Source organism: Hyperolius riggenbachi, chromosome 1, assembly GCF_040937935.1.
Source record: "Hyperolius riggenbachi isolate aHypRig1 chromosome 1, aHypRig1.pri, whole genome shotgun sequence".
Lineage (NCBI taxonomy): Eukaryota > Metazoa > Chordata > Amphibia > Anura > Hyperoliidae > Hyperolius > Hyperolius riggenbachi.
In genome coordinates this window covers 366,200,619-366,227,890 of record NC_090646.1, presented here as the reverse complement: position 1 = coordinate 366,227,890, position 27,272 = coordinate 366,200,619, and the positions used below count along the sequence as shown (strand labels likewise).

The window sequence follows — 27,272 nt, the reverse complement described above, 5'->3', positions numbered from 1 at the left end:
CTTCTACTAGCTACTAACTGAACTATGAGCACCGCTCATTTATATGCTTAACTGTGCTAGAGATGGGTGTGGTTATGCACGCTCACAGGGGAAAATAATATAAGCCAAGGGATGAGCAGCACAAACCGATTTTTATGCAATACTATGCAAAGCATGCACGCAGCACTGGAGAACCCCAATCTCCATAAGAAATATATAAATACAGAGGGTGCTGCAGCACACAACAGGAAAATAGTGACAGGGGCTCTTGGTTACGCTTTAACGCGTTTAAGCTCACCAACTGCGCCAAAGTGTCCCCGATCTGGTGAGTCCTACTCTAACCAGGCAAAAATGCTCGTTTTTATCAGCGTTCTAGTGGGAACCATGCCAAAAGCCCAGGGGTCAGCTAAATGGGAGAAATGAAATTAAAAACACCTCACCTTCTACTAGCTACTAACTGAACTATGAGCACCGCTCATTTATATGCTTAACTGTGCTAGAGATGGGTGTGGTTATGCACGCTCACAGGGGAAAATAATATAAGCCAAGGGATGAGCAGCACAAACCGATTTTTATGCAATACTATGCAAAGCATGCACGCAGCACTGGAGAACCCCAATCTCCATAAGAAATATATAAATACAGAGGGTGCTGCAGCACACAACAGGAAAATAGTGACAGGGGCTCTTGGTTACGCTTTAACGCGTTTAAGCTCACCAACTGCGCCAAAGTGTCCCCGATCTGGTGAGCCCCTGTCACTATTTTCCTGTTGTGTGCTGCAGCACCCTCTGTATTTATATATTTCTTATGGAGATTGGGGTTCTCCAGTGCTGCGTGCATGCTTTGCATAGTATTGCATAAAAATCGGTTTGTGCTGCTCATCCCTTGGCTTATATTATTTTCCCCTGTGAGCGTGCATAACCACACCCATCTCTAGCACAGTTAAGCATATAAATGAGCGGTGCTCATAGTTCAGTTAGTAGCTAGTAGAAGGTGAGGTGTTTTTAATTTCATTTCTCCCATTTAGCTGACCCCTGGGCTTTTGGCATGGTTCCCACTAGAACGCTGATAAAAACGAGCATTTTTGCCTGGTTAGAGTAGGACTCACCAGATCGGGGACACTTTGGCGCAGTTGGTGAGCTTAAACGCGTTAAAGCGTAACCAAGAGCCCCTGTCACTATTTTCCTGTTGTGTGCTGCAGCACCCTCTGTATTTATATATTTCTTATGGAGATTGGGGTTCTCCAGTGCTGCGTGCATGCTTTGCATAGTATTGCATAAAAATCGGTTTGTGCTGCTCATCCCTTGGCTTATATTATTTTCCCCTGTGAGCGTGCATAACCACACCCATCTCTAGCACAGTTAAGCATATAAATGAGCGGTGCTCATAGTTCAGTTAGTAGCTAGTAGAAGGTGAGGTGTTTTTAATTTCATTTCTCCCATTTAGCTGACCCCTGGGCTTTTGGCATGGTTCCCACTAGAACGCTGATAAAAACGAGCATTTTTGCCTGGTTAGAGTAGGACTCACCAGATCGGGGACACTTTGGCGCAGTTGGTGAGCTTAAACGCGTTAAAGCGTAACCAAGAGCCCCTGTCACTATTTTCCTGTTGTGTGCTGCAGCACCCTCTGTATTTATATATTTCTTATGGAGATTGGGGTTCTCCAGTGCTGCGTGCATGCTTTGCATAGTATTGCATAAAAATCGGTTTGTGCTGCTCATCCCTTGGCTTATATTATTTTCCCCTGTGAGCGTGCATAACCACACCCATCTCTAGCACAGTTAAGCATATAAATGAGCGGTGCTCATAGTTCAGTTAGTAGCTAGTAGAAGGTGAGGTGTTTTTAATTTCATTTCTCCCATTTAGCTGACCCCTGGGCTTTTGGCATGGTTCCCACTAGAACGCTGATAAAAACGAGCATTTTTGCCTGGTTAGAGTAGGACTCACCAGATCGGGGACACTTTGGCGCAGTTGGTGAGCTTAAACGCGTTAAAGCGTAACCAAGAGCCCCTGTCACTATTTTCCTGTTGTGTGCTGCAGCACCCTCTGTATTTATATATTTCTTATGGAGATTGGGGTTCTCCAGTGCTGCGTGCATGCTTTGCATAGTATTGCATAAAAATCGGTTTGTGCTGCTCATCCCTTGGCTTATATTATTTTCCCCTGTGAGCGTGCATAACCACACCCATCTCTAGCACAGTTAAGCATATAAATGAGCGGTGCTCATAGTTCAGTTAGTAGCTAGTAGAAGGTGAGGTGTTTTTAATTTCATTTCTCCCATTTAGCTGACCCCTGGGCTTTTGGCATGGTTCCCACTAGAACGCTGATAAAAACGAGCATTTTTGCCTGGTTAGAGTAGGACTCACCAGATCGGGGACACTTTGGCGCAGTTGGTGAGCTTAAACGCGTTAAAGCGTAACCAAGAGCCCCTGTCACTATTTTCCTGTTGTGTGCTGCAGCACCCTCTGTATTTATATATTTCTTATGGAGATTGGGGTTCTCCAGTGCTGCGTGCATGCTTTGCATAGTATTGCATAAAAATCGGTTTGTGCTGCTCATCCCTTGGCTTATATTATTTTCCCCTGTGAGCGTGCATAACCACACCCATCTCTAGCACAGTTAAGCATATAAATGAGCGGTGCTCATAGTTCAGTTAGTAGCTAGTAGAAGGTGAGGTGTTTTTAATTTCATTTCTCCCATTTAGCTGACCCCTGGGCTTTTGGCATGGTTCCCACTAGAACGCTGATAAAAACGAGCATTTTTGCCTGGTTAGAGTAGGACTCACCAGATCGGGGACACTTTGGCGCAGTTGGTGAGCTTAAACGCGTTAAAGCGTAACCAAGAGCCCCTGTCACTATTTTCCTGTTGTGTGCTGCAGCACCCTCTGTATTTATATATTTCTTATGGAGATTGGGGTTCTCCAGTGCTGCGTGCATGCTTTGCATAGTATTGCATAAAAATCGGTTTGTGCTGCTCATCCCTTGGCTTATATATATATATATATATACAGAACATAATCGAGCGGAGAATCGGACATGTCGGAATTTTATATTTCGAAGGCATCTATCGGAAAAACTCTCTGCAAAACCGTAATGTGTATTCCCAGCATAACACCTAGTTACATGACACTTTTTCAAAGGGATTTTCTTTGGAACCGCTGCAACAAGTATGAAGATTGTGTAACTGGCCTACCCTTGTTGAGCAAAACTGCTCCAGCTGTGTCAGGCTTAAAGCAGATCCGGTCTCTTTATGTAGATAGCGCTCCACACTGATAGTTGGTTGAAAGATAGGGGGTCCCCTTTAGGGCCACACTCACCCGCTCAGATGGACCACTGTCAGACTGGTCATATGCACTTGAATGATCATCCAGATTGGAATTAATAGGGTCCTCTGTCCGCTGTCCAGGTGATGGTGTCCCCAGATCGATTAGGTGACTCCACTTGTAGGTAGATTTCCCCAACGCTCCTCATAAAGGATATATGGCCTCAGAGTACCTCACAGAGGGAATAAGTAGACCATTGCGTAATTCCGTAAAATATATAACAAGTTTATTCCTTAAAATATACTCACAAGCATGAGTTTGGTACAGGCGTTTAGAGTAAGTAACGGGCTCTCCCCCGTGCCTCCCGGGTAAGGCCTATAGAGGTTGTCCGTAACGCTCAGTTTCCGCCAGCCGTTCCTGCTCCGAGGTGCTGTTCCTGGTTGTCCTGTGGCTCCACCCGACGCGTTTCGTCACACGCGTGACTCATCAGGGGCGTGGCTAGCCACAGGACACCAGGATAATATATACTCTGCCGTCGTTGCCCCACATCCGGCCGAATCAGCCGGCTATGTAGGCATTTCCGCCCCATCCGTATCCCACCCCACTACAATGGATGGAACGCACGCCGGGGCGTGACACGGATATGCCCGATGTGCCTCCATCAAGAGTGGGGCGGAAATGCCTACATAGCCGGCTGATTCGGCCGGATGTGGGGCAACGACGGCAGAGTATATATTATCCTGGTGTCCTGTGGCTAGCCACGCCCCTGATGAGTCACGCGTGTGACGAAACGCGTCGGGTGGAGCCACAGGACAACCAGGAACAGCACCTCGGAGCAGGAACGGCTGGCGGAAACTGAGCGTTACGGACAACCTCTATAGGCCTTACCCGGGAGGCACGGGGGAGAGCCCGTTACTTACTCTAAACGCCTGTACCAAACTCATGCTTGTAAGTATATTTTAAGGAATAAACTTGTTATATATTTTACGGAATTACGCAATGGTCTACTTATTCCCTCTGTGAGGTACTCTGAGGCCATATATCCTTTATGAGGAGCGTTGGGGAAATCTACCTACAAGTGGAGTCACCTAATCGATCTGGGGACACCATCACCTGGACAGTGGACAGAGGACCCTATTAATTCCAATCTGGATGATCATTCAAGTGCATATGACCAGTCTGACAGTGGTCCATCTGAGCAGGTGAGTGTGGCCCTAAAGGGGACCCCCTATCTTTCAACCAACTATCAGTGTGGAGCGCTATCTACATAAAGAGACTGCACAGAAGGGAGTTGCTACACCCCATAGAAAAGCGCATACACAGAGACTTCCTATTAAGCTTGAACTTTTTTGTTTATGGCCTGATATTGTTATAATTGCAGCGCTACTTGATAAATTTGATTAAAGCAGATCCGAGATGAAAAACTAACTATAACAAGTAACTTGTCTATATATCATATCTAAAGTTTAGATTTTAGTTTACACAGCAAATTTGGCTGCATACAGCTTCAACAGTTTATGATGATGTATTCCTGTGATACAATGACAGCAGCCATGTTCTGTTTGTCATCATTACACAGGTAATCTGCAACTGCACCTCCACCCCTCAGCCTGTGAAAAATTCACTCCCCCTCCCCTCTGCCTCTGAAATCTCTGGCTAGTAACCTCCTCCTCCTCCTGCCCAGACTGAGCTCCCATAAGCCCTTGCTACATAGGTCTGAGTGCCTTGGCGTTTTGGAGAAGCTGTGGGCGAGGCTTGTTTAGCTTATAGGAAATTAGAGTATTAAAACAAAAAAAAAAAGCTTGAGGAATGCCCTATAAACTATATGTAAGGAACACAATTATGCAATGAATAAAAGTTCATCTCTGATCCACTTTAAAGGTTTCTTGTCTAGTCTACATATTTCAATAGGTGTTCGGTAGAGTTGAAATCAAGGTTCACGGAGGATCACTTCATAAAAAGTTCAATGTTTATGGTTTTATCAATGCTTGGGTGCTTTAGCTATGTGGCATTTGGGTCATTGTTTCATTGGTAGATTAATGACCTGCGATTGAAGTAGAGCTTTTTACAGTGGGCAATACATTTCATTGTTCCCTGCACAACAACTGAGCAGCCTCCATGTTTCACACTATGATGATGATTTTTTGTTTTGTTTTTGCAAAGCAGAGTTTCCCAATTTGGGTATAGTTATAATTTCTCATAAATATTTGTGGACATAGAGCTGATGTGACTTGGCTAAAAGCTCTAGCATTGTTTCATCTGTCCAAATAACATTCTCCCAGAAAAATTGTAGCTGATCAATGTGCATGTTGGCAAATTTCACTCTGACGTTTCATGCTTTTCTGTCAACCATGTAGTCCTCCTGGGTCTTCTTCCAGTGAGCACTCAAGTGATGAATGGTGTGGTCAGACACTTCATGGATCTTGCAAAAAACACAAAAAAGCACCCTCAGGGTATGTAAAAGTAGAGAAAAACATCCCTATCCAGGACAGATCTTGCCTCATGTAGTGTGGCTGTGGTTAGAGACCAGCCAGTTAATGCTTGCATCCCTCTTAATGGCCAGGACCAGGCTCACAATCAGGAATTGGAGTTCTGAGGCTTCCCAGGTGGTATCTCCAGGACAGGCAGCGATTTATGAAGTGGCAGCAGCCTTGTGCTCACCTCAGTGCCCACACACTCTCCCACTATAGCAGGGAGCATAGGCATGAGGGAGGTGGACGTTGCTGTGTTGAAGAGCCACGTTGCCGATAATTAGCTGCACAATCGACAGCCAAGCTGGAAAACAGTGCGGGCACGCAGGGAAGGGAAGGATAAACTTGTTTTATTCCAGACAACTCGTTTCTCGGAAATCTCTGTTTCATCAGGTCATTACTTCTTTAATTAAGTTGTTGAAAACGTTTGGGAACTGAAGAGACCAACTGCCGCTACTTTGAAAGTAAATGTTTTTTTATTCTTGCCTCAAATAGGATTGTAGCAGCTCAACAGGTTGAGGTATCAGCTGTCAGTTTTACTGTGCCAAATGCTTTGTAAACAGATTGACAGGGCAGGACTGCCTGGAGGCCAGGTTAGCATCTGGATGCTTATGCTATTGTAATACATGCAGAATGGGGGATTGACATTGTATTGCTGAAATAAGCAAGGCTGCCTCTGAAAAAGACAGCAAGATAGCAGCAAATGTTGCTCCAAAACCTGTATTATATCACTCAGTATATCACTCAGTAATAATGGTGCCTCTGAGATGTGCAAACTACTACTCATGCCATGCCATCATGGATGCTTGCTTTTGAACACTGTGTTTATAACAAGCCAGATATTTATTTTTCTGTTTAGCCAGAATGTGATGCATGGTTTCAAATTTTGATTAATCAAACCACAGGACAGGTTTCTACTTTATAGTTTTGTCACCTCTTATAGAGTTGCTACGTTCCCCCATATAGGAGGGTGGGCCCGCATTGTCACTAAAGACACTAGCTACTAAAAAAAGTTAGAGGACAGAGAAAAACTGGTGTGGACCTCAACAGGTGCAAAATACATTATAGCTTTATTTTTATTTTTTTATCAGATCTATATCGAAAATGATGACCATTTTCTACTTTGCCTATGTCCATCTTAAATGAGCTTTGACTCAAAGATGTCTATGGTGTTTCTGGAAATATATGTATATTTTTTTTGCATGGTACAGTTTTTTAATTTGCATATGCAGCAGCAAACTTTACAATGGTGTTTGGGAATCGCTATGAACCCATTCAATGATTTCCTCTATAGAACGGTGGTGTTACTGCAGTGCTGACTGAGGCTCTGAAGATCACAGCCATCCAATATTGGCATTTGGTCTTGTCCCTTGTATATGGAGGTGTCTATAGATTCTTTGAATCTTAATATGATTTTTTATACTGTAGATAATAAAATACTCAACTTCTTTGCTTTTACATTGAAGAATGTTGTTTTTAAATTATTGCTCTAGTTTTCAGTCATGATACGAACCTGTTGCCTATTAGCTTAATGTACTGTGATATGCTCTAAGTGTTTTTAAGTATTTGAACTACAGTACATTTAATATAATCATGCAGTAGTGTACCATTTTCATAAATAACAATGGAAACCTGGTCACAGAATAAAAGCACTCATGTTTAGTCACAGATATTTGTGCTTTCCAATCAGTAAGTTGCTTGTTTACGAAAGTAACAAATGATCCAGAAAACTTGTACTGGATTTTGGATTTTTTTTTTCGCAGTGCCTTTAATCAAGTGCAAATGTTTTAAACCTTACCTGAGTATCAGAGCATAGTGGGACTTGCTACAAGAATATTAAAATTACCAGTTGTGCCATTGCACTTATGTGCCTGTTTTGGCAATGAAAACGTATTTTATTAGATACTGGCTGTCTTGTATAAGTCCTTACTGTGAAAGTTTGACGATGACAGCAGTAGCACAGACTTTAATTCAATAACCTTTTGGCTATCATTGCTGTTTTCTGATATGACCCAGGCAAGTGACATTTTTGCCACCTAACATCAAACCGTTTTTAAGAAAATACAATCCAGATGTGGGAGATTATGTCTTTTCTTAGATGTAGTCCACTGTTCTCCAGCTTAGTGCATCGAACCCCCCCCCCCCCCCTGTGTTTTATAACATTTTGCCCTTGAATAATGTCAGGACATAGCAGACTTCAGGTAGAATACATGACGGACTCGGGAATTTCTTTTCTGTTTTGTGTATTTGTTGCTATGGTTACAGCTGGGTTGTTAGACTAGGACAGTACTCGAAATTTCCACTTGTCTGGCATGAGTCAAAATCTGAAGTGTGTGAATTAAGGTTACGTGTTCTTTGTTCTCTGGGTATTTGACTTTCCATTCTCTGAACTGTTGTAAATGATTTTCTTTTTCTTTAGTATTTGTGATGACCAGCTATTTTGAAATATCGGTTGCTGCAAGAAAATAGCATGGCATTTTATATTGAAAGATTGAACAGTCATTTTTGATAAACCTCCATATTATTATTTGTGGCCGTTTCTTGGTTATTAGCCTGTCTTAAAGGGAACCAGAGACGCCGGAATCCTAAAAAGAAAAAAAGATTTTATACATACCTGGGGCTTCTTCCAGCCCCATAAGCCTGCATCGCTCCCACGCCGCCATCCTCCGCTTCCTGGATCGCCGGTACCGGGTCCCGTCACCTCCGGCGGACGCGGCCAAATGTCCGCATGAGCAGGGGCTCCCTCCATACCCTTACGTGTGCGGCTGCGCAGTATGCAGCTGCACGCGTACGGGTATGCCGGGAGCCCCTGTGATGCGGACAATTAGGAGGAAGCCCCAGGTATGTATGAAAACTTCTTTCTGGGGCCTCTGGTTCCCTTTAAGGTGGCCAGTAATGATACAATTTGCTGAACGATCGATTACAAAATATTCTTCGTGTATACGATTGTTTGGGTCCACTAATAGACAAAAATCTCCTAACCAATCTGATCAGATTGATCGGATATAACCGAAATTGGGATCCATTTCATTAATATGATTGGATTGGTTAGGTGATTTTTGTCCATTAGTGGTCCCACACTATCATTTCTGATCATTCATATGAAGAATCGTTTGTAATCGATCATTCAGCAAATTGTATCATTAGTGGCCACCTTTAACCACTTGAGGACCGCCCCCAGCCGATGGGCGGCGGCAAAGTCCGGGCCCAAACGACCGCAATACGCCCATCGGCGGGGGCGGCTGCGGGAGTGGCTATGCGGCGATCGCGTCATTCGTGACGCGATCAGCCGCCGGGGACTGGCTCCGCCCACCGCTCGTAGTAACCCGCCGGCCGTTCGGAAGCGCCGGCGGGTTACTAGCACCCGGATCGCCGCTGCACATATGTATAATAGGCTTTGTAATGTATACAAAGCCTATTATACTGGCTGCCTCCTGCCCTGGTGGTCCCAGTGTCCGAGGGACCACCAGGGCAGGCTGCAGCCACCCTAGTCTGCACCCAAGCACACTGATTTCCCCCCCCCCCTGCCCCCTGATCGCCCACAGCACCCCTCAGACCCCCCCCTGCCCACCCCCCAGACCACTGTTAGCACCCAGTCACCCCCCTAATCACCCATCAATCACTCCCTGTCACTATCTGTCAACGCTATTTTTTTTTTTATCCCCCCCCCTGCCCACTGCCCCCTCCTGATCACCCCCCACCCCTCAGATTCTCCCCAGACCCCCCCCCCCGTGTACTATATGCATCTATCCCCCCTGATCACCTGTCAATCACCTGTCAATCACCCGTCAATCACCCGTCAATCACCCCCTGTCACTGCCACCCATCAATCAGCCCCTAACCTGCCCCTTGCGGGCAATCTGATCACCCCCCCACACCAATAGATCGCCCGCAGATCCGACATCAGATCACCTCCCAAATCCATTGTTTACATCTATTCTCTCCTCTAAACACCCACTAATTACCCATCAATCACCCATCAATCACCCCCTATCACCACCTGTCACTGTTACCCATCAGATTAGACCCTAATCTACCCCTTGCGGGCACCCAATCACCCGCCCACACGCTCAGATTGCCCTCAGACCCCCCCTTATCAATTCGCCAGTGCAATATTTACATCTGTTATTCCCTGTAATAACCCACTGATCACCTGTCAATCACCTATCAATCACCCCCTGTCACTGCCACCCATCAATCACCCCCTGTCACTGCCACCCATCAATCAGCCCCTAACCTGCCCCTTGCGGGCAATCTGATCACCCACCCACACCAATAGATCGCCCGCAGATCCGACATCAGATCACCTCCCAAGTGCAGTGTATACATCTCTTCTCTCCTCTAAACACCCACTAATTACCCATCAATCACCCCCTATCACCACCTGTCACTGTTACCCATCAGATTAGACCCTAATCTGACCCTTGCGGGCACCCAATCACCCGCCCACACGCTCAGATTGCCCTCAGACCCCCCCCCCTTATCAATTCGCCAGTGCAATATTTACATCTGTTATTCCCTGTAATAACCCACTGATCACCTGTCAATCACCTATCAATCACCCCCTGTCACTGCCACCCATCAATCACCCCCTGTCACTGCCACCCATCAATCAGCCTCTAACCTGCCCCTTGCGGGCAATCTGATCACCCACCCACACCAATAGATCGCCCGCAGATCCGACATCAGATCACCTCCCAAGTGCAGTGTTTACCTCTCTTCTCTCCTCTAAACACCCACTAATTACCCATCAATCACCCCCTATCACCACCTGTCACTGTTACCCATCAGATTAGACCCTAATCTGCCCCTTGCGGGCACCCAATCACCCGCCCACACGCTCAGATTGCCCTCAGACCCCCCCTTATCAATTCGCCAGTGCAATATTTACATCTGTTATTCCCTGTAATAACCCACTGATCACCTGTCAATCACCTATCAATCACCCCCTGTCACTGCCACCCATCAATCACCCCCTGTCACTGCCACCCATCAATCAGCCCCTAACCTGCCCCTTGCGGGCAATCTGATCACCCACCCACACCAATAGATCGCCCGCAGATCCGACATCAGATCACCTCCCAAGTGCAGTGTTTACATCTCTTCTCTCCTCTGAACACCCACTAATTACCCATCAATCACCCCCTATCACCACCTGTCACGGTTACCCATCAGATTAGACCCTAATCTGCCCCTTGCGGGCACCCAATCACCTGCCCACACCTCAGAACGTCCTCAGACCCCAGCCCTGATCACCTCGCTAGTGCATTGCTTGCATCTATTTCCCCCTCTAATCACACCTTGAGACACCCATCAATCACCTCCTGTCACCCCCTAGCACACCTACCCATCAGATCAGGCCCTAATTTGCCCTGTGTGGGCTCCTGATCACTCGGCCAAACCCTCAGATCCCCCTCAGACCCCCTTCCGATCACCTCCCCAGTGCATTGATTGCATCTATTTTCCCCTCTAACCGCCCCCTGAGACACCCATCAATCACCTCCTGTCACCCCCCTAGCACTCCTATCCATCAGATCAGGCCCAAAACATCCTGTCATCTAAGAGGCCACCCTGCTTATGAAAGGTTCCACAAAATTTGCCCCCTCATAGACCACCTGTCATCAAAATTTGCAGATGCTTATACCCCTGAACAGTCATTTTGAGAAATTTGGTTTCCAGACTACTCACAGTTTTGGGCCCGTAAAATGCCAGGGCAGTATAGGAACCCCACAAGTGACCCCATTTTAGAAAGAAGACACCCCAAGGTATTCTGTTAGGTGTATGATGAGTTCATAGAAGATTTTATTTTTTGTCAAAAGTTAGCGGAAATTGGATTTTTATTGTTTTTTTCACAAAGTGTCATTTTTCACTAACTTGTGACAAAAAATAAAATCTTCTATGAACTCACCATACCCCTAACGGAATACCTTGGGGTGTCTTCTTTCTAAAATGGGGTCACTTGTGGGGTTCCTATACTGCCCTGGCATTTTAGGGGCCCTAAACCGTGAGGAGTAGTCTAGAAAACAAATGCCTCAAAATGACCTGTGAATAGGACGTTGGGCCCCTTAGCGCACCTAGGCTGCAAAAAAGTGTCACACATGTGGTATCGCCATACTCAGGAGAAGTAGTATAATGTGTTTTGTGGTGTATTTTTACACATACCCATGCTGGGTGGGAGAAATCTCTCTGTAAATGGACAATTGTGTGTAAAAAAAATCAAAAATGTGTCATTTACAGAGATATTTCTCCCACCCAGCATGGATATATGTAAAAATACACCACAAAACACATTATACTACTTCTTCTGAGTACGGCGATACCACATGTGTGACACTTTTTTGCAGCCTAACTGTGCTAAGGGGCCCAAAGTCCAATGAGTACCTATAGGATTTCACAGGTCATTTTGAGACATTTGGGTTCAAGACTACTCCTCACGGTTTAGGGCCCCTAAAATGCCAGGGCAGTATAGGAACCCCACAAGTGACCCCATTTTAGAAAGAAGACACCCAAGGTATTCTGTTAGGTGTATGATGAGTTCATAGAAGATTTTATTTTTTGTCAGAAGTTAGCGGAAATTGATATGTATTGTTTTTTTTTTTCACAAAGTGTCATTTTCCGCTAACTTGTGACAAAAAAAAAAATCTTCTATGAACTCACCATACTCCTAACAGAATACCTTGGGGTGTCTTCTTTCTAAAATGGGGTCACTTGTGGGGTTCCTATACTGCCCTGGCATTTTAGGGGCCCTAAACCGTGAGCAGTAGTCTAGAATCCAAATGCCTCAAAATGACCTGTGAATAGGACGTTAGGCCCCTTAGCGCACCTAGGTTGCAAAAAAGTGTCACACATGTGGTATCGCCGTACTCAGAAGAAGTAGTATATTGTGTTTTGGGGTGTATTTTTACACATACCCATGCTGGGTGGGAGAAATCTCTCTGTAAATGGACAATTGTGTGTAAAAAAAAATCAAACAATTGTCATTTACAGAGATATTTCTCCCACCCAGCATGGGTATGTGTAAAAATACACCCCAAAACACATTATACTACTTCTCCTGAGTACGGCGGTACCACATGTGGCACTTTTTTGCACCCTAAGTGCGCTAAGAGGCCCAAAGTCCAATGAGTACCTTTAGGATTTCACAGGTCATTTTGCGACATTTGGTTTCAAGACTACTCCTCACGGTTTAGGGCCCCTAAAATGCCAGGGCAGTATAGGAACCCCACAAATGACCCCATTTTAGAAAGAAGACACCCCAAGGTATTCCGTTAGGAGTATGGTGAGTTCATAGAAGATTTTATTTTTTGTCACAAGTTAGCGGAAAATGACACTTTGTGAAAAAAAACAATTAAAATCAATTTCCGCTAACTTGTGACAAAAAAAAAAATCTTCTATGAACTCACCATCCTCCTAACGGAATACCTTGGGGTGTCTTCTTTCTAAAATGGGGTAATTTGTGGGGTTCCTATACTGTCCTGGCATTTTAGGGGCCCTAAATCGTGAGGAGTAGTCTTGAAACGAAATTTCTCAAAATGACCTGTGAAATCCTAAAGGTACTCATTGAACTTTGGGCCCCTTAGCGCAGTTAGGGTGCAAAAAAGTGCCACACATGTGGTATCGCCGTACTCAGGAGAAGTAGTATAATGTGTTTTGGGGTGTATTTTTACACATACCCATGCTGAGTGGGAGAAATATCTCTATAAATAGACAATTGTGTGTAAAAAAATTAAACAATTGTCATTTACGGAGATATTTCTCCCACCCAGCATGGGTATGTGTAAAAATACACCCCAAAACACATTATACTACTTCTCCTGAGTACGGCAATACCACATGTGTGGCACTTTTTTGCAGCCTAACTGCGCTAAGGGGCCAAAAGTCCAATGAGCATCTTTAGGCTTTACAGGGGTGCTTACAATTAGGCACCCCCCAAAATGCCAGGACAGTGAACACACCCCACAAATGACCCCATTTTGGAAAGTAGACACTTCAAGGTATTCAGAGAGGAGCATAGTGAGTCTGTGGCAGATTTCATTTTTTTTTGTCGCAAGTTAGAAGAAATGGAAACTTTTTTTTTTTTCTTTTTTTTGTCAGAAAGTGTCATTTTCCGCTAACTTGTGACAAAAAATAAAATCTTCTATGAACTCACCATGCCTCTCACTGAATACTTTGGGATGTCTTCTTTCCAAAATGGGGTCATTTGGGGGGTATTTGTACTATCCTGGAATTTTAGCCCCTCATGAAACCTGACAGGTGCGCAGAAAAGTCAGAGATGCTTGAAAATGGGATAAATTCACTTTTGGCACCATAGTTTGTAAACGCTATAACTTTTACCCAATCCAATAAATATACACTGAATGGTTTTTTTTTTATCAAAGACATGTAGCAGAATAACTTTCGCGCTCAAATGTATAGGAAATTTTACTTTATTTGAAAAATGTCAGCACAGCAAGTTAAAAAAGTCATTTTTTTGCCAAAATTCATGTCTTCTTTGATGAATATAATAAAAACTAAAACTCGCAGCAGCAATCAAATAGCAGCAAAAGAAAGCTGTATTAGTGACAAGAAAAGGAGGTAAAATTCATTTAGGTGGTAGGTTGTATGACCGAGCAATAAACCGTGAAAGCTGCAGTGGTCTGAATGGAGAAAAAGGCTCTGGTCCTTAAGGGGCAAAAAGACTGTGGTCCTGAAGTGGTTAAGATTTGCAGCAGATTAGACCATCAGATAGATTTCTGTTAGACGTCTGTCAAGTCAAATCTGACAGGAAAATATCTGATGTGTGCCACATACTAGAAACAGATTTCCAATAGATTTCAGAATTAAATCTATTGGAATGCATTATTGGACCATTAGATCCAATGCAACTCTATGGGCCAGCAGCAGATCGACCTAGATTTTCCATCCTGTCATATAGATCAAATCGATCGAAATCGGCCGCAAATCGATCTATTTGATAGAATCTATTTCTGATCGATCTATTGATTCCATAGAATCATTTGATCAATCGATGGCTGAAATCGACCAGTGTATGGGCCCCTTTAGCCATTTACCTATAAAATGGCAGAGGAAATGGGTTCATTGTAATGTCATACGGATGGGAATTTTATTGTATTTTGTTGTATAGTCTTATAAACCACCGTATGTTTTCGCTTTGCTACATGTAGTAGTGTTCTTAAAAAGGGAACCTGGTGTAATACCTGTGCCTGTATCACTGCGTGTCTAGTGGTCTTGGATCCTCAAGCAGGCTTCTCTCTTTATTACTGTCTCTAATAACTGTGTAGTATGTCTCAGGCAAGAATCTAGCATGTGTACGAGAGCCCACAACATCACTAAAGATAGGGTAAGCCTTTAGCAACCCCTGACCGACCTTCTTGCACATTGTTCTCCTACTCACCCCACCCGCCAGAAGCCAATCCGTTGTGCGCTGCGTGTCATCCATTCTCTCTGCGCCATAGTAACAGATGCATCACTAGCCTCTGGGCTAGTGACGATCTGTGCAGAATTTGACCATGAACTGTCTCCCAAGTGATTGCGTTCTGATCCCAGCTGGCAGTAGTCCTCATACATATTTGAGGCTTTAGATCCTTCTCTTTTTTTTCCGCTGTGTATTCCAATTTCCATCTGAAAGTAACCTTACCACAGGTTTAACTTGGACAAAGTAGTGACAGAGCTTTGTAACTAAAAGAGAAGTATTTGATAGCATGCGCCTGCATCTTAAAGCAAACCTGAAATGAAATTAGTGTGTCACAAAGCTTGCAGTGCATTTTGTAGCAACTGATTGATTGCAGTTTGTGTAAGGTGAAACAGGGATAAATTGAAGGCTAATCTTTTTCAGATCCCAGTCACTAGTTTAAGGTAAACTAGAGACGGAAATAAAACAACCACAAAATGCTAGTAACACACGCTAAGATATGCTAAATATTGCAATAGAAATCTTTATTTTCACCACTTGTTTATCATGAAACCACATACTGTATAAAATTTTGGCCATCAAAAACTAACCACACTTGTCCACACACTCTAACCACATTCTTCCACCACGACCGCTATATAGAAGGGCCCTTCTCAATCTTTACCCTGCGTGAAAAACCGTCAATCAGCTATTGGGCACAGTGTCCCAATATATTGTTCTCAATGACATCCAACAGTGTAAAAAATAGAAAATGAGGTATTTGTAACTAGTACCCTGCAAAAGTGTCCCTCTAAATGGCTCTCACATATATAGTCAGCAAAAGCTTCCGTCCAGCTCCTTCCGTGTATTATCCTATAACTTCAATGTCCGTTGGAGTTTACTCTTAATCAAACGGCATGAATCAATACTCACATTCCAGTCCTACAGCTGGGTAGTCACAATACCTGCTGTTCTGTCTACTGCCATACTCACTCGCAGTACTGCTCAGTGCACACTGACACCTCCATATGTTCGCTCCAGCGATCTGCCCTCAGCACTTTCGCTCAGCTGGTTCCAGCTCGCATGTTTCTTCAGTGACTTCACCATAAGAGCTTTATAACTTTGTTTATAGCCAGATGCTGCGCACTTCAGGCAGCTCGATTGCCCTCAACACATTTCAATTGATGTCTACAGTCTTCCTCAGGAGAGTTTGTCATGAAGGGTATACCTGTATGGGTGCCTTTTTATGCATTACTATCCATGTGATGTCATCCATATGTAAACTAGTCCTATTCCATTAGCATTAAAGGGATTGAGTCCTCTATTTCTCTTGAGACAGGATTATTTTAATGTTAGTTTTGCCAGAGGCTTCATTTTTCTTCCACTTTACAACTACTTCCTTTACTTTCCATTAGCTATGTTACATTCACTGCAAACCTACTGGTAAACATCCTCTTACCCTTTTTCCTCCTTATGTTTCTCTCTCTCTCTCTCTCTCTCTCTCTCCCTCTCTCTATCTATTATAATATAATATATGGTGGAAATTATTTTTGTTAGGTGACAAAACGAAAATATATATATAATTTTATTTATTTTTTTCATTTTGTCTCCTGACAAAAATAATTTCCACCTTTTCGCAAAGCTTGAGGTCAAGCACACATTTTATAAGCCAGTAATACTAAAACTTCACTAACCTTTCACTATTGTGCAACACACATAAAGTACTTTATCATGGCTCATATTGTGTGATATAAACCAGAATGAACTTTGGTAAGCATACATGCTCTTTTCACCTTTCCTAATAGGTGTGTTGTAGGGTGGCTTGGCTGTATGTACACACTGTTTTGTCAATAGATTAAATTGAAGCTTCTGATACATTACAGATTTCATACTTTTGCAAAAGTTCCTTATTTTCGAGTACTTGTTTGTGGTGGCGATGGTACTGTTGGCTGGGTGCTTGGTGCACTTGAGGAAATACGGCACAAGTTGGTGTGTACAGAACCATCCATAGCTGTCTTGCCTCTTGGAACTGGTACGTAGACACAGCTTTGATATTACAACTGTTAGGAATCTTTAAGGTATTTAGCTCCAAAATGCAATACTGTCCTTCATGAAGCCCTTTTCTGTGAAGTAAATATTTAATTTCTTCTCCCCACCTTCCAGAAAGACCCCCCCCCCCCCCTCCTTTCTTTTGTTAATATTTACTAAATTCCTGGGATTTCCACAAAGGACATAACATGGGAGGTTCTGGGAGAATGGTTAAAACATTAGAATTAGGGGCCTGGGAGCACCACAGTGCCCACCCAGCAAACTTTAAGTCCACATTTGTTCCAAGCCTGGTTTATGGTTGATGGACAAGGGGGTGTTGCTACATTCATACTCAGGACCACCATGAGGGCAGTACATCTAGTGCTGCTGTATGAGGCCCGAGAATAGTTTGGGGGCCAACGGCAAAAGGTGCCAATGCAAAGGGCGGGAGGAGAGGGGTTGCGAGCCCAACCCAACTTCCTTTCCGCCCTAGGGCCTGCCTCCTGTGCTTTGGTCTACCAGTATATGCAGAGCTATGTGCAGCGGTGGGGTTAGAGATAGAGCCTCACATCCTCCGGTGATTGATGTCCCGTACATCCTCTGTAGCAGCCACCCGCTCTCTGCCTGTCTCAAACCAAGAAGCTGAGAGAATACAGCTTCTAGAGAGAGTGGACAGAACTTCCAATGCTGGGGGATGTGAGGCTGTATTGCAACCCCCCCCCCCCCCCACTGCGGCATGTAGCTCTGCATATACTGGGGCAACACAGGATGGATTCACTAGACCCCCAGGGAAAGGAAAGCTATGTGGGGAGGGATGGGGGACCACTAGAGGTCCAGTAAAAGCTATATGGGTAGGGATGGGGGACCACTAGACGTCCAGTAAAAGCTATATGGGTAGGGATGGGGGACCACCACCGGTAAAAGCTATATGAGGAAGGGGGGGCCACAATGACATATTGTAACGGGGAGGAAGGACCACTACACCACCAAGGAAAGCTATATGGGGATTGACTACCAGGGAATTGAGTGTTGAGGATGGGGGAACCACTAGACCACTGCGGTATACTGTAAAGGGATGGGGAAACACTAGACCACTAAGGAGTACTGTGACGGGAGTAGAAGAATCACCAGACTACCAGGGCATGCTGTAGGAGGAGGGAAACCACTAGATCAAAAGGGAATACTGAGATGGGAGTGAGGGTATCTCGAAACCAGGGCATACTGTAAAAGGAGAGGCAATAGACCAGGGCTTTCCAACCATATCCTCCAGTACCACTAACAGTGCGTGTTTTGTGGAAATAGACAGAGATAGTTAATCAGCTCTGCTGAGACAGTAAGTAAATCACCTGTCAATCCTTATGGTTTCCTGGAAAATATGTACTGTTGGTAGTACTTGAGGGCAGAGTTTGGAAGCCCTGCACTAAACCACCTGGGAATACTGTAAGGGGGAGGAGTGACTAATCGACTGCCAAGGAAAGCTATACTGAAAGAGGGGAGTGAGTCCTTTAGACCATAGTTCCCCAACCCTGTCCTCAAGGCCCACCAACAGTGCATGTTTTGTGGAAATCCACAGAGGTAGGTAATCCGCTCCGCTGAGACACTAATTACACCACCTGTGAGTGTTTGTGGTTTTCTGCAAAACGTGCACTGTTGGTGGTCCTTGAGGACAGGGTTAGGGAGCTCTGCTTTAGACTACCAGGGACACCTTTACAAGTGGGAGGCCACTACACCACAAGGGAATACTGTAAGTGGGGTGGATGATCACTAGACCATCAGGGAGGCTATACCAGTTTTGAGAAACAGCTTGACTACCAGGGAACCCTGTGAGGAGGATAGCGGGGACCACCAGAACATAGTGCAAGGACAAGGGAGACCATTAGGGAAAGCTATATGGGGGTGAATAATTACACTGCCACCAGACTAGCAGGGACTACTATAAAGTGTGTGTGTGGTGGAGGGGACAAGGGGCACTAGAGCACCAGGGAGGTATTTCAAATCTGCAGTATCAATGTTCATCAGACTTCCAGCAAGTTACTTGCCCATAAATTTGTGAGTCCTTACAGTATTGATCGAATAGGTCAGGCAAGTTGTAATTCAGTAGTGTAGTACAAATCTGTACAGAGGGGAAAGTCGTGGATAAGAGGCTGTTTGGATTCAGCCTAATTCGTATTTTAGGATGAAGATGGTTTCCTGGATTCAAATCCTTATGCCCAGTATGTTTCAAATCTCAAATTTGTTTTGTTTTTTTTACCCATCAGTAGGTTGTATTTTAATTCTAATGTCCAGTGTTGTGTTCTAGTCCTGTTAAGTTCATGGCTGTTACATATTTCGTCCTAGGTAATGACTTAGGTAGAGTCCTAAGATGGGGAGCTGGTTACAGCGGAGAGGATCCACTTTCCTTACTTGTATCTGTAGACGAAGCAGAAAATGTCCTTATGGATCGCTGGACCATTCTTCTCGATGCCCAAGAGGTTGTTGACTCAATGGAAAATGGTATTGCAGAACCTGAGCCACCAAAGGTATGTACAATGTACATGCACTATGTTTTCAGGTTATCCGCAGAGTGCCTGGGACCAAAATGCAGAACCATTTCTTTGGTTGTCTTGTCTGTCCAGTAGTGGGGTTATTAAAGGGGAACTGAAGAGAGGTATATGGAGGCTGCCATGTTTATTTCCTTTTAAGCAATACCAGTTGCCTGGCAGCCCTGCTGATCCTCTGCATATAATACTATTAGCCATAGCCCCTGAACAAGCATGCAGCAGATCAGGTGTTTCAGACTTTAAAGTCAGATCTGACAAGACTAGCTGCATGCTTGTTTCTGGTGTTATTTAGATACTACTGCAGAGAAATAGACCAGCAGGGCTGCCAGGCAACTGGTATTGATTAAAAGGAAATAAATATGGCAGCCTCTGTATACCTCTTACTTCAGTTCCCCTTTAAAGCCTGGACCAACTGCTTTCACATACTATTGACTTCAGTAATATGTGCTTCTGCTTCAGACTGTAAACCCATGGTTAATATAAAATACTTACATTGAGATATATATTTACACTGCAATTTGCAGTGTTTTGTTAGTGCCTTTGGTGCAAAGCCTTGTACTAAAGGCACTGCGCAGTACTATATCACATTTTTACACAATATATTTAAATGGTGAAACTTCGAACACGTGTCCATAAAGCAAGACATTAATGCATAACCTCCGACACGGTTTGAAGCTGTGCAAACCATGCCTTACTCCTGCACATGTGCCATCCAGAACCACTAATATAATAATCTTAAACTATGTAGAAACGCCTCAACTGAGATGATCATTCATGATAATTTTGGTTGAAAATGTAAAGTGTTTATACCATTGATCTCCTCTCAGTGATCAGCACTCAGTAATTTGTCTGGGATTATTTCATTATATCCATTTGGTGGTGCTTGGTGAGTCATTTTGTTTTTAAAGAGTCACTTCACTTTAGCGCACAAATCTATATAATTGATCATGATTATATAAGTAATTTTTCAGTTAAATGCCATTAAAGGAGCACTATTACAAAATAGCTTGAAAAATAAAAAAATTGAAATGCTCACTATACTTCATTACTAAAATAAAAAAATCTGCCACTTTTAACATTGTAATTCAGTAAACTTTAGTGCACGCAAGTGAGCTTCTTAGCACTTGGAATTGCATAAGTCTCATTTTGGAAAACAAACTGAAAATCGTTATGGAAATTGAATTTTCCATGTACAACGCACAAAAAAGTGGTATGCCTTGGAAAGCAAAGATAAATCTTGAGAAGAATCCAGAAAAGCTCCACATCCTCTAGTTCATTTTATTAATTGTTCTATACTGGTACTTTGTTCTTATATGCTAAAGAGCAGACATTAATGCTTGTGTCCATTTGTTTTCTTATCAGAATTTCTTTCTTGTCACAGTACTGCCCTCTAGTGGTGATTATATTTTATATTTATTTTACCAGCTTTTCATTCTTTTAATTTGGAATGTAATCTCAAGTTGCTAGTGCTTTATTTAACATCAGTTCCTAAATAAGTGATATATATGCACATGGTGGATGACTGTCACCTGAAGCAATCATTCACAATCATTCTTGCAACATGCAGTTCTCTAGGTAGGAAACTCAGTACTATCAACAAAACATTTCAAACGCTCATCAAATGCAAATCCAAACACTGGTTTATTCTGCACCATAAGACCAGCTCATAAAACTAAGCTCGGCTTATACATACGGTATTAACTTTTCTGGCTTATTTGATGGAATCTGATGGTCTTCTGTTGCTCCCAGTATATCCAGTTGATTAATACAGTCATCAGACATATTGTAAAATGTCCAAGAAAGTGGCAGTGCCGGAGCCGTGGGGGATTGATGGTGCCATAGCGTTACGCTGACAGTGTAAAGGTGACCATGCACCTGTTAATTGTGGCTGATCAACCATCCAATTCGATTGAATAAGATGAAAATCGGTGCCATAACAAGCACACCCGATTGACGATTCGACCTATTTCAGGCTGAAATTGGTTGAACGCATCAATCGGACATGCTGGGAAATCTCGTGCCGGCATGGTGGATCGGGTGCATGACTATTTTGCCATAAACGCAACAGAACCCCTGGGCAGCGACCCCCCCCCCCCCCTACCACATGTTCAATGTCCCCCAGTGCCCGTGCATGTAAATACTTTACCTGTCCGTTGCCTCTGAGTGTCTGCTAAGTCTCCACCGGGCTTCCGCATTCACGTCTGTATGACTACTGTCACACGCATCACACACGCATCACACATGCTAGAGCACCGGCTGCCACACTGGGGGGGGTGGTTGGGCATGATAGGCACTTACATGCATGGGCACCGGGGGACATTAACATTAGGGGGGACAGTAGCCGGGGTGGCTTAACGAGGCTGATTCCCAAAAGAGTTCATGCTTAAATCGATCGGGAATCGGCCTGCGGTGTATGGGCAGCCAACAGATCTCCCTGTTCAGATCCGATTAGCGAGAGATCTGTCTCTTTGTCAAATCTACTCATACATCGCTACATGTATCAACACCTTACGTTTTAGTGACAATTTTATGATAATTGACAAAACATATATATTTTTTTCAAGACACAAAAGGGAGAGCACCCTGTCCTTGTGAGTTTACAATCTAAATGTTAGATAAATCACCATGCTCTGTTCAGTAAATCAAGATGAGAATAGGTACATTTCATTAAGTAAAGTAATCAAGGAGAAAATAGAGGCCACTTCAACGTGATTAGAATATAGTTAAGTGAGTAATATTAATAAATCACTTGGACTTCTATATTGAGCATGTTTTCCTGTCTTATCAGATTGTTCAGATGAATAACTACTGTGGGATTGGGATTGATGCAGAATTAAGTTTGGATTTTCATCATGCCCGTGAAATTGAGCCTGGAAAATTCAACAGCAGGTAATCACTACACCTTATAAATTATCATTAGTGTATCATCTAGGACTTGCCTCTTGTGCAGGCTGTTCTCCATGCTTTGTAGTGGTCTGAGAGCTGTATGACTCGCATATTATACAGGGCTGTGAAATTGAGGAGCCGGAGCAATTTTTGGGTATCTGGAGTCGGGGAAAAAATGCTCCGACTCCTAATGAACATAAACTGTAATTAAAAGAGAAAATATTATAAAATGTTCTATTTCTCAGATAATAGTTATCATAAATAATTTATATATACAGTAACACTAGAGCTTAGTCTACAAAAATGAAATCAAGTAATCAAAACATTTTTACTTGTGTGCTTCTGCAATAAAGCAGTCATTGTATTTTTTAAAGATAGATATACATATCTGATTGTGACTGTATATCTGATGTGTACACAGGAAATATATATATATATCAATGTCTGAGTAACTCCACAAACAGCTATTTTGTTCAGATCTGACAATGGCCTCAATTCACTAAGCTTATCTCCTGTCTTTAATAACGTTTCTAGAGTTATCACCATGGTGATGATGCATGTAGTATTCAGGAAACATTTTACCTCAGGCAAACCTAAAGTTAACTCTTCTGTCTTTAACTCTTCAATCCTTAAAATAACTCCAGAATTGTAAAGTTAAAGGCTGTTAATTAACTGCGTGTGATAATAACTACAGAGGAGGTAACTTAAAGTGGATCCAAGGTGAACTTTTACTCATTGCATAATTGTGTTCCTTTCCTATTGTTTATAGAGCATTCCTCAAGCCAAATACTTTTTTGTTTTTGTTTTAATACTCTAATCCCCTATAACAGTGTTTCTCAACATTTTATTGTTATGTACCCCTTTTAAAACACTGTACTCACCAAGTACCCCCTAGCATAGTAAATATTATCACAAGTACCCCTTGACAAATATATATTTAATTGTAGTACATGATAATTGGCTCTAAACAAAGTCCAATCATTGACTATTGCTTTTAATTAGCTAAAAAACTAATTTGGTGTTGTTTAAATAAGATTTATCATTTTCTAAACTCTAAATTTGTTATTCTTGGTTAAATATATCAAGCCCGAGTACCCCCTGGAACCATCAGGAGTACCCCCTGGGGTACGCGTACCACACGTTGAGAACCTAGGCCCTATAAACTAAATAAACCACACTCACATGTTTTCAGAGAGCCTTGGCAGTAGCAAGGGCTCATGGGAGCTCAGTCTGGGCAGGAGGAGGTGGAGGTGTTACTAGCCATTGATTTCAGAGGCAGAGGGGAGGAGGGAGGAGGGGGCTGAGTGCTCAAGATACAGATAAGCCTGCCTCTGTGTAATGTTTACAAACAACATGGCTGCTGTCATTGTATCACAGGAAGAAATTATCATTTTCTATTAAATGTATATATATATAAGTTCCACTGCGCTCTCTCCTTGATGACCTAGAATAGAAAGAACACGATCCACATCGCGTGATCCAGTTTCCACAAAGCACTCCTAAATACAATCACCACTGTGAACAATGTATCCTCCACCAACATAAAAGGGGCTCACCAGATGTCAGCCACCTCGCTTTTCAGGTGGGTCTAAAATTCAGCACTGTGTATCACCAGGGCCCTCAGTGATTCACAACCTCCAATTCAGTAGAAAAATGCATTTATTCTTCATAAAAAAACTTTAAAAACAAAAAACAGTAAAATCCTCATTGCGCAGCAAGTAAGTACAATCAGTATCCACAACTGCGCTTCTCGCGCCGATTGCCTACTTACAGACTGAAAGAGAAGAAAGAAGCTTATCTGGACGGTATTGCTGAGGTCCGTTGCGAGCCTGCATGCGGCTTCCCGGCGGAGTCCCGCTCTGCAAGGGTCCCCGTTAATGCTAGGCTTCCCCCCGAACTACTCCAGCGCTCCCGCCGTGAACTTCCGTACGTGATGACGTCACGCGCACTGGCTCTGCCCTAGGTAGGGCGGAGGTAGGGCGGAGCCAGTGCGGTCGAAGTGCACCATTTACAATAAAAATCCGAATGCTTAATCGTATATCTCTACGTGCTGTTATAATCTGCCAAACACCTATGAGGTAGGACAATTTTATCATCCGATACCTGATAGTGATTAAGGAGGAGCTATCCATCAGATATTGCAATATAGTGCGATCTCATACTGTGATGCTTCCCAGACCGGGCGCCTCCTACCCACCCCAAATGAAGATTGTAATATGCAAATTAGAGGAGTCTGAGTCGTTGAAATCCGAAACTGAGGAGTTGGAGGAATTTGTACCGATCTATCAGCTGTTACTCAACTGTAACTCGGCCAAACTGATCCGCCTGAATGGCCGGCCGGGGGTCTGGGGCTTTTGTACACATATCAGATAAGCATTACCTGCTGCCTCAACTGACTTTTTAACTTGTTGCCGCCCGCGTCACGTCGATGGGCGTTGCGGCAGCCCCAGGACCGCCTAATGCTGATCGGCGTAAAGTCCTGGGGCTTCGTTTTGCAGGAGATCGCACGCAGGCTGCACACACCTCTCCTGCCAGTCTCCCAGCGGCGACCGCCGCTCAGAGACTGTTAGATGGCGAAATCGCCGTCTGTAAACATAGTACAGAGCTGCGATCTACGGCAGCGCTGTACTGGGGACAGCCTTGTGACACGGCTGTTCCCCTGGGGCACTAGAGAGCGATCGTCTCTCATAGGCTGAAGACTATGACAGCCGATAGCCGTGATTGGCCGGCTGGGGAGGGGAAAAAAATAGGCAGATTAAATAAAGAAAAAAAGTAACAAATATTTGTAAAAAAAAGAAATAAACACTTGGGGGGGGGGGGGGGAGGGGAGGTGATCAGAGCCCACCAACAGAAAGCTGTGTTGGTGGGGAGAAAAGGGGGGGGGGAATCATTCGTGTGCTGTGTTGTGAGGCCCTGCAGCTTGGCCTTAAAGCTGCAGTGACCTGTTTTAGAAAAAGTTGCCTGGTCTTTAGGAGGGTTAAAGCCTGTGATCCTGAAGTGGTTAATTTAGTGTGTACGGGCCTTTAGTTGATAATTTGTGCTAACACACAAGCCTAATTACTGCAGCTGATTGCAGTCCTCTGTTCTAGACTACATAGAATGCTATAAGACCTTTTATGAAATCCTTGTAATAGCACACCAAACACGCACAAAATACATATAGACCTTGAATTATAAAGGGTTATCCACTAATTGTCTGCTGTTAAGTGACAGCGGTCTTCCATATGATATTACAGTCATTACACAGCCGTCTCTGTCACCAGGCAACTATAAATTTTGGCCTGGGGCGCCGTGGGCGCTCTCTCGCCACAGTGTGTGTTTATTTATTTTTTTCGCTATCAGGACCGCGGCGGGCTGGCTGTGACAGGCAGCTCAGCCTGTGCCGCCTACTGGTCCACCCCCCTCCCTCTCCCTTCAGAGCGAGCAGCCGCACGCCAGTTAGCTATACGTGCGGTGCCGCTGCCTACTGGTCCGCCCCCTCTCCTTCTCAGTGCAGAGCGATCGGCCGCACGCTAGTTTGTTTATACGTGTGCAGCCACCGCCCCTAGCTCCAGATCCACCCTCCCCCTCCAGTCTTGTGGTCCTTCAGCTTCAGCCGACGACAGACAGCTACAAAGGGTGGTGAACACGTGTTTTTTTTCCTTCCCTCTTAGGTGTGTGTGCGTGCGTGCGTGCGTGCGTGCGTTGTGTATAGTGTGTGTGTCTTTGTCTGTGTATGTGTGTTTGTGTGTTGTGTATAGTGTGTGTCCGTTCGTGTGTACAGTCAGTGTGTGTTTCTATACATATACAGTGTATGTACAGTCTTTATGAATGTGTGTATGTACAGTGTGTATTTATGCATGTGTGTATGTACCAAGTGTGCATCCGTGTATGTACAGTGTGTATAGTGTGTGCATGCGTGTATATACAGTGTATATACAGTGTGTATGTACAGTATGTGTGTACAGTGTGTGCATGTATAGTGTATGTACAGTGTATGTGTATGTATAGTGTGTGTATGTACAGTGTGTATTTTCTGGTGAAACAGTGCCGCAATACGTGTATTTTCTGGTGAACCGTTGCCGCATTATCATTGTTTTCTGGTGAAACGCTGCTGCAATACGTTTATATTCTGGTGAACCACTGCCACAGTACAATTGTTTTCTGTTGAAATGTTTCCCACATTACGATTATTTTCTGGTGAAACAGTGCCGCAATACGTGTATTTTCTAATGAAACGTTGCTGCATTACGATTGTTTTCTGGTGAAATGCTGACGCATTACGATTATTCTCATTGGAGGTGCCAAGGAGGGGGGCGGGGGCACCACAGGTTTTCTCGCCTGGAGTGACAAAATGGCTAGAGACACCCCTGAGTCATTACCATTATATCTGATGTGCAAGAGAAAGTTCACTCAACACACTCTATTGGCGTAGAAACACGAGGGGTTAGGGAGGCAGGTGAATGCTTCCTGTGAGAGAATCCAATAGTGGCCTGCCAATAAAATCCAACCTGATAAGCCAATCCTACAAGCAGGGTTGTCTGTACAGAAAGTAGTGGGCCATACCGATATCGCTCAGTCTGACCACCATATTATAATTGCTGCACATAGCTTTTTGTGTTAAAGCGGAATATAACGCTGCATTTCAACTTTGCTCTAAAACATTATTTACAGTATATTATATGCAGTCAGCATTTTTTTTTACTAGACCAGCATTGGAAGGGTTACACAGAGCTT

General features: G+C 43.8%; 1 protein-coding gene across 1 annotated transcript in view; it reads left to right on the top strand.

Moving 5' to 3' along the window:
- The window catches only part of DGKQ (diacylglycerol kinase theta), a 225,499-nt gene that overhangs the window by 178,420 nt on the left and 19,807 nt on the right, over positions 1–27,272 (top strand). Inside the window, exons 17-19 of the mRNA XM_068234259.1 lie at positions 16,986–17,134; positions 19,468–19,649; positions 22,459–22,559. Of these exons, the coding sequence (XP_068090360.1) occupies positions 16,986–17,134; positions 19,468–19,649; positions 22,459–22,559 (432 nt within the window). The remainder of the gene's footprint in view (positions 1–16,985; positions 17,135–19,467; positions 19,650–22,458; positions 22,560–27,272) is intronic.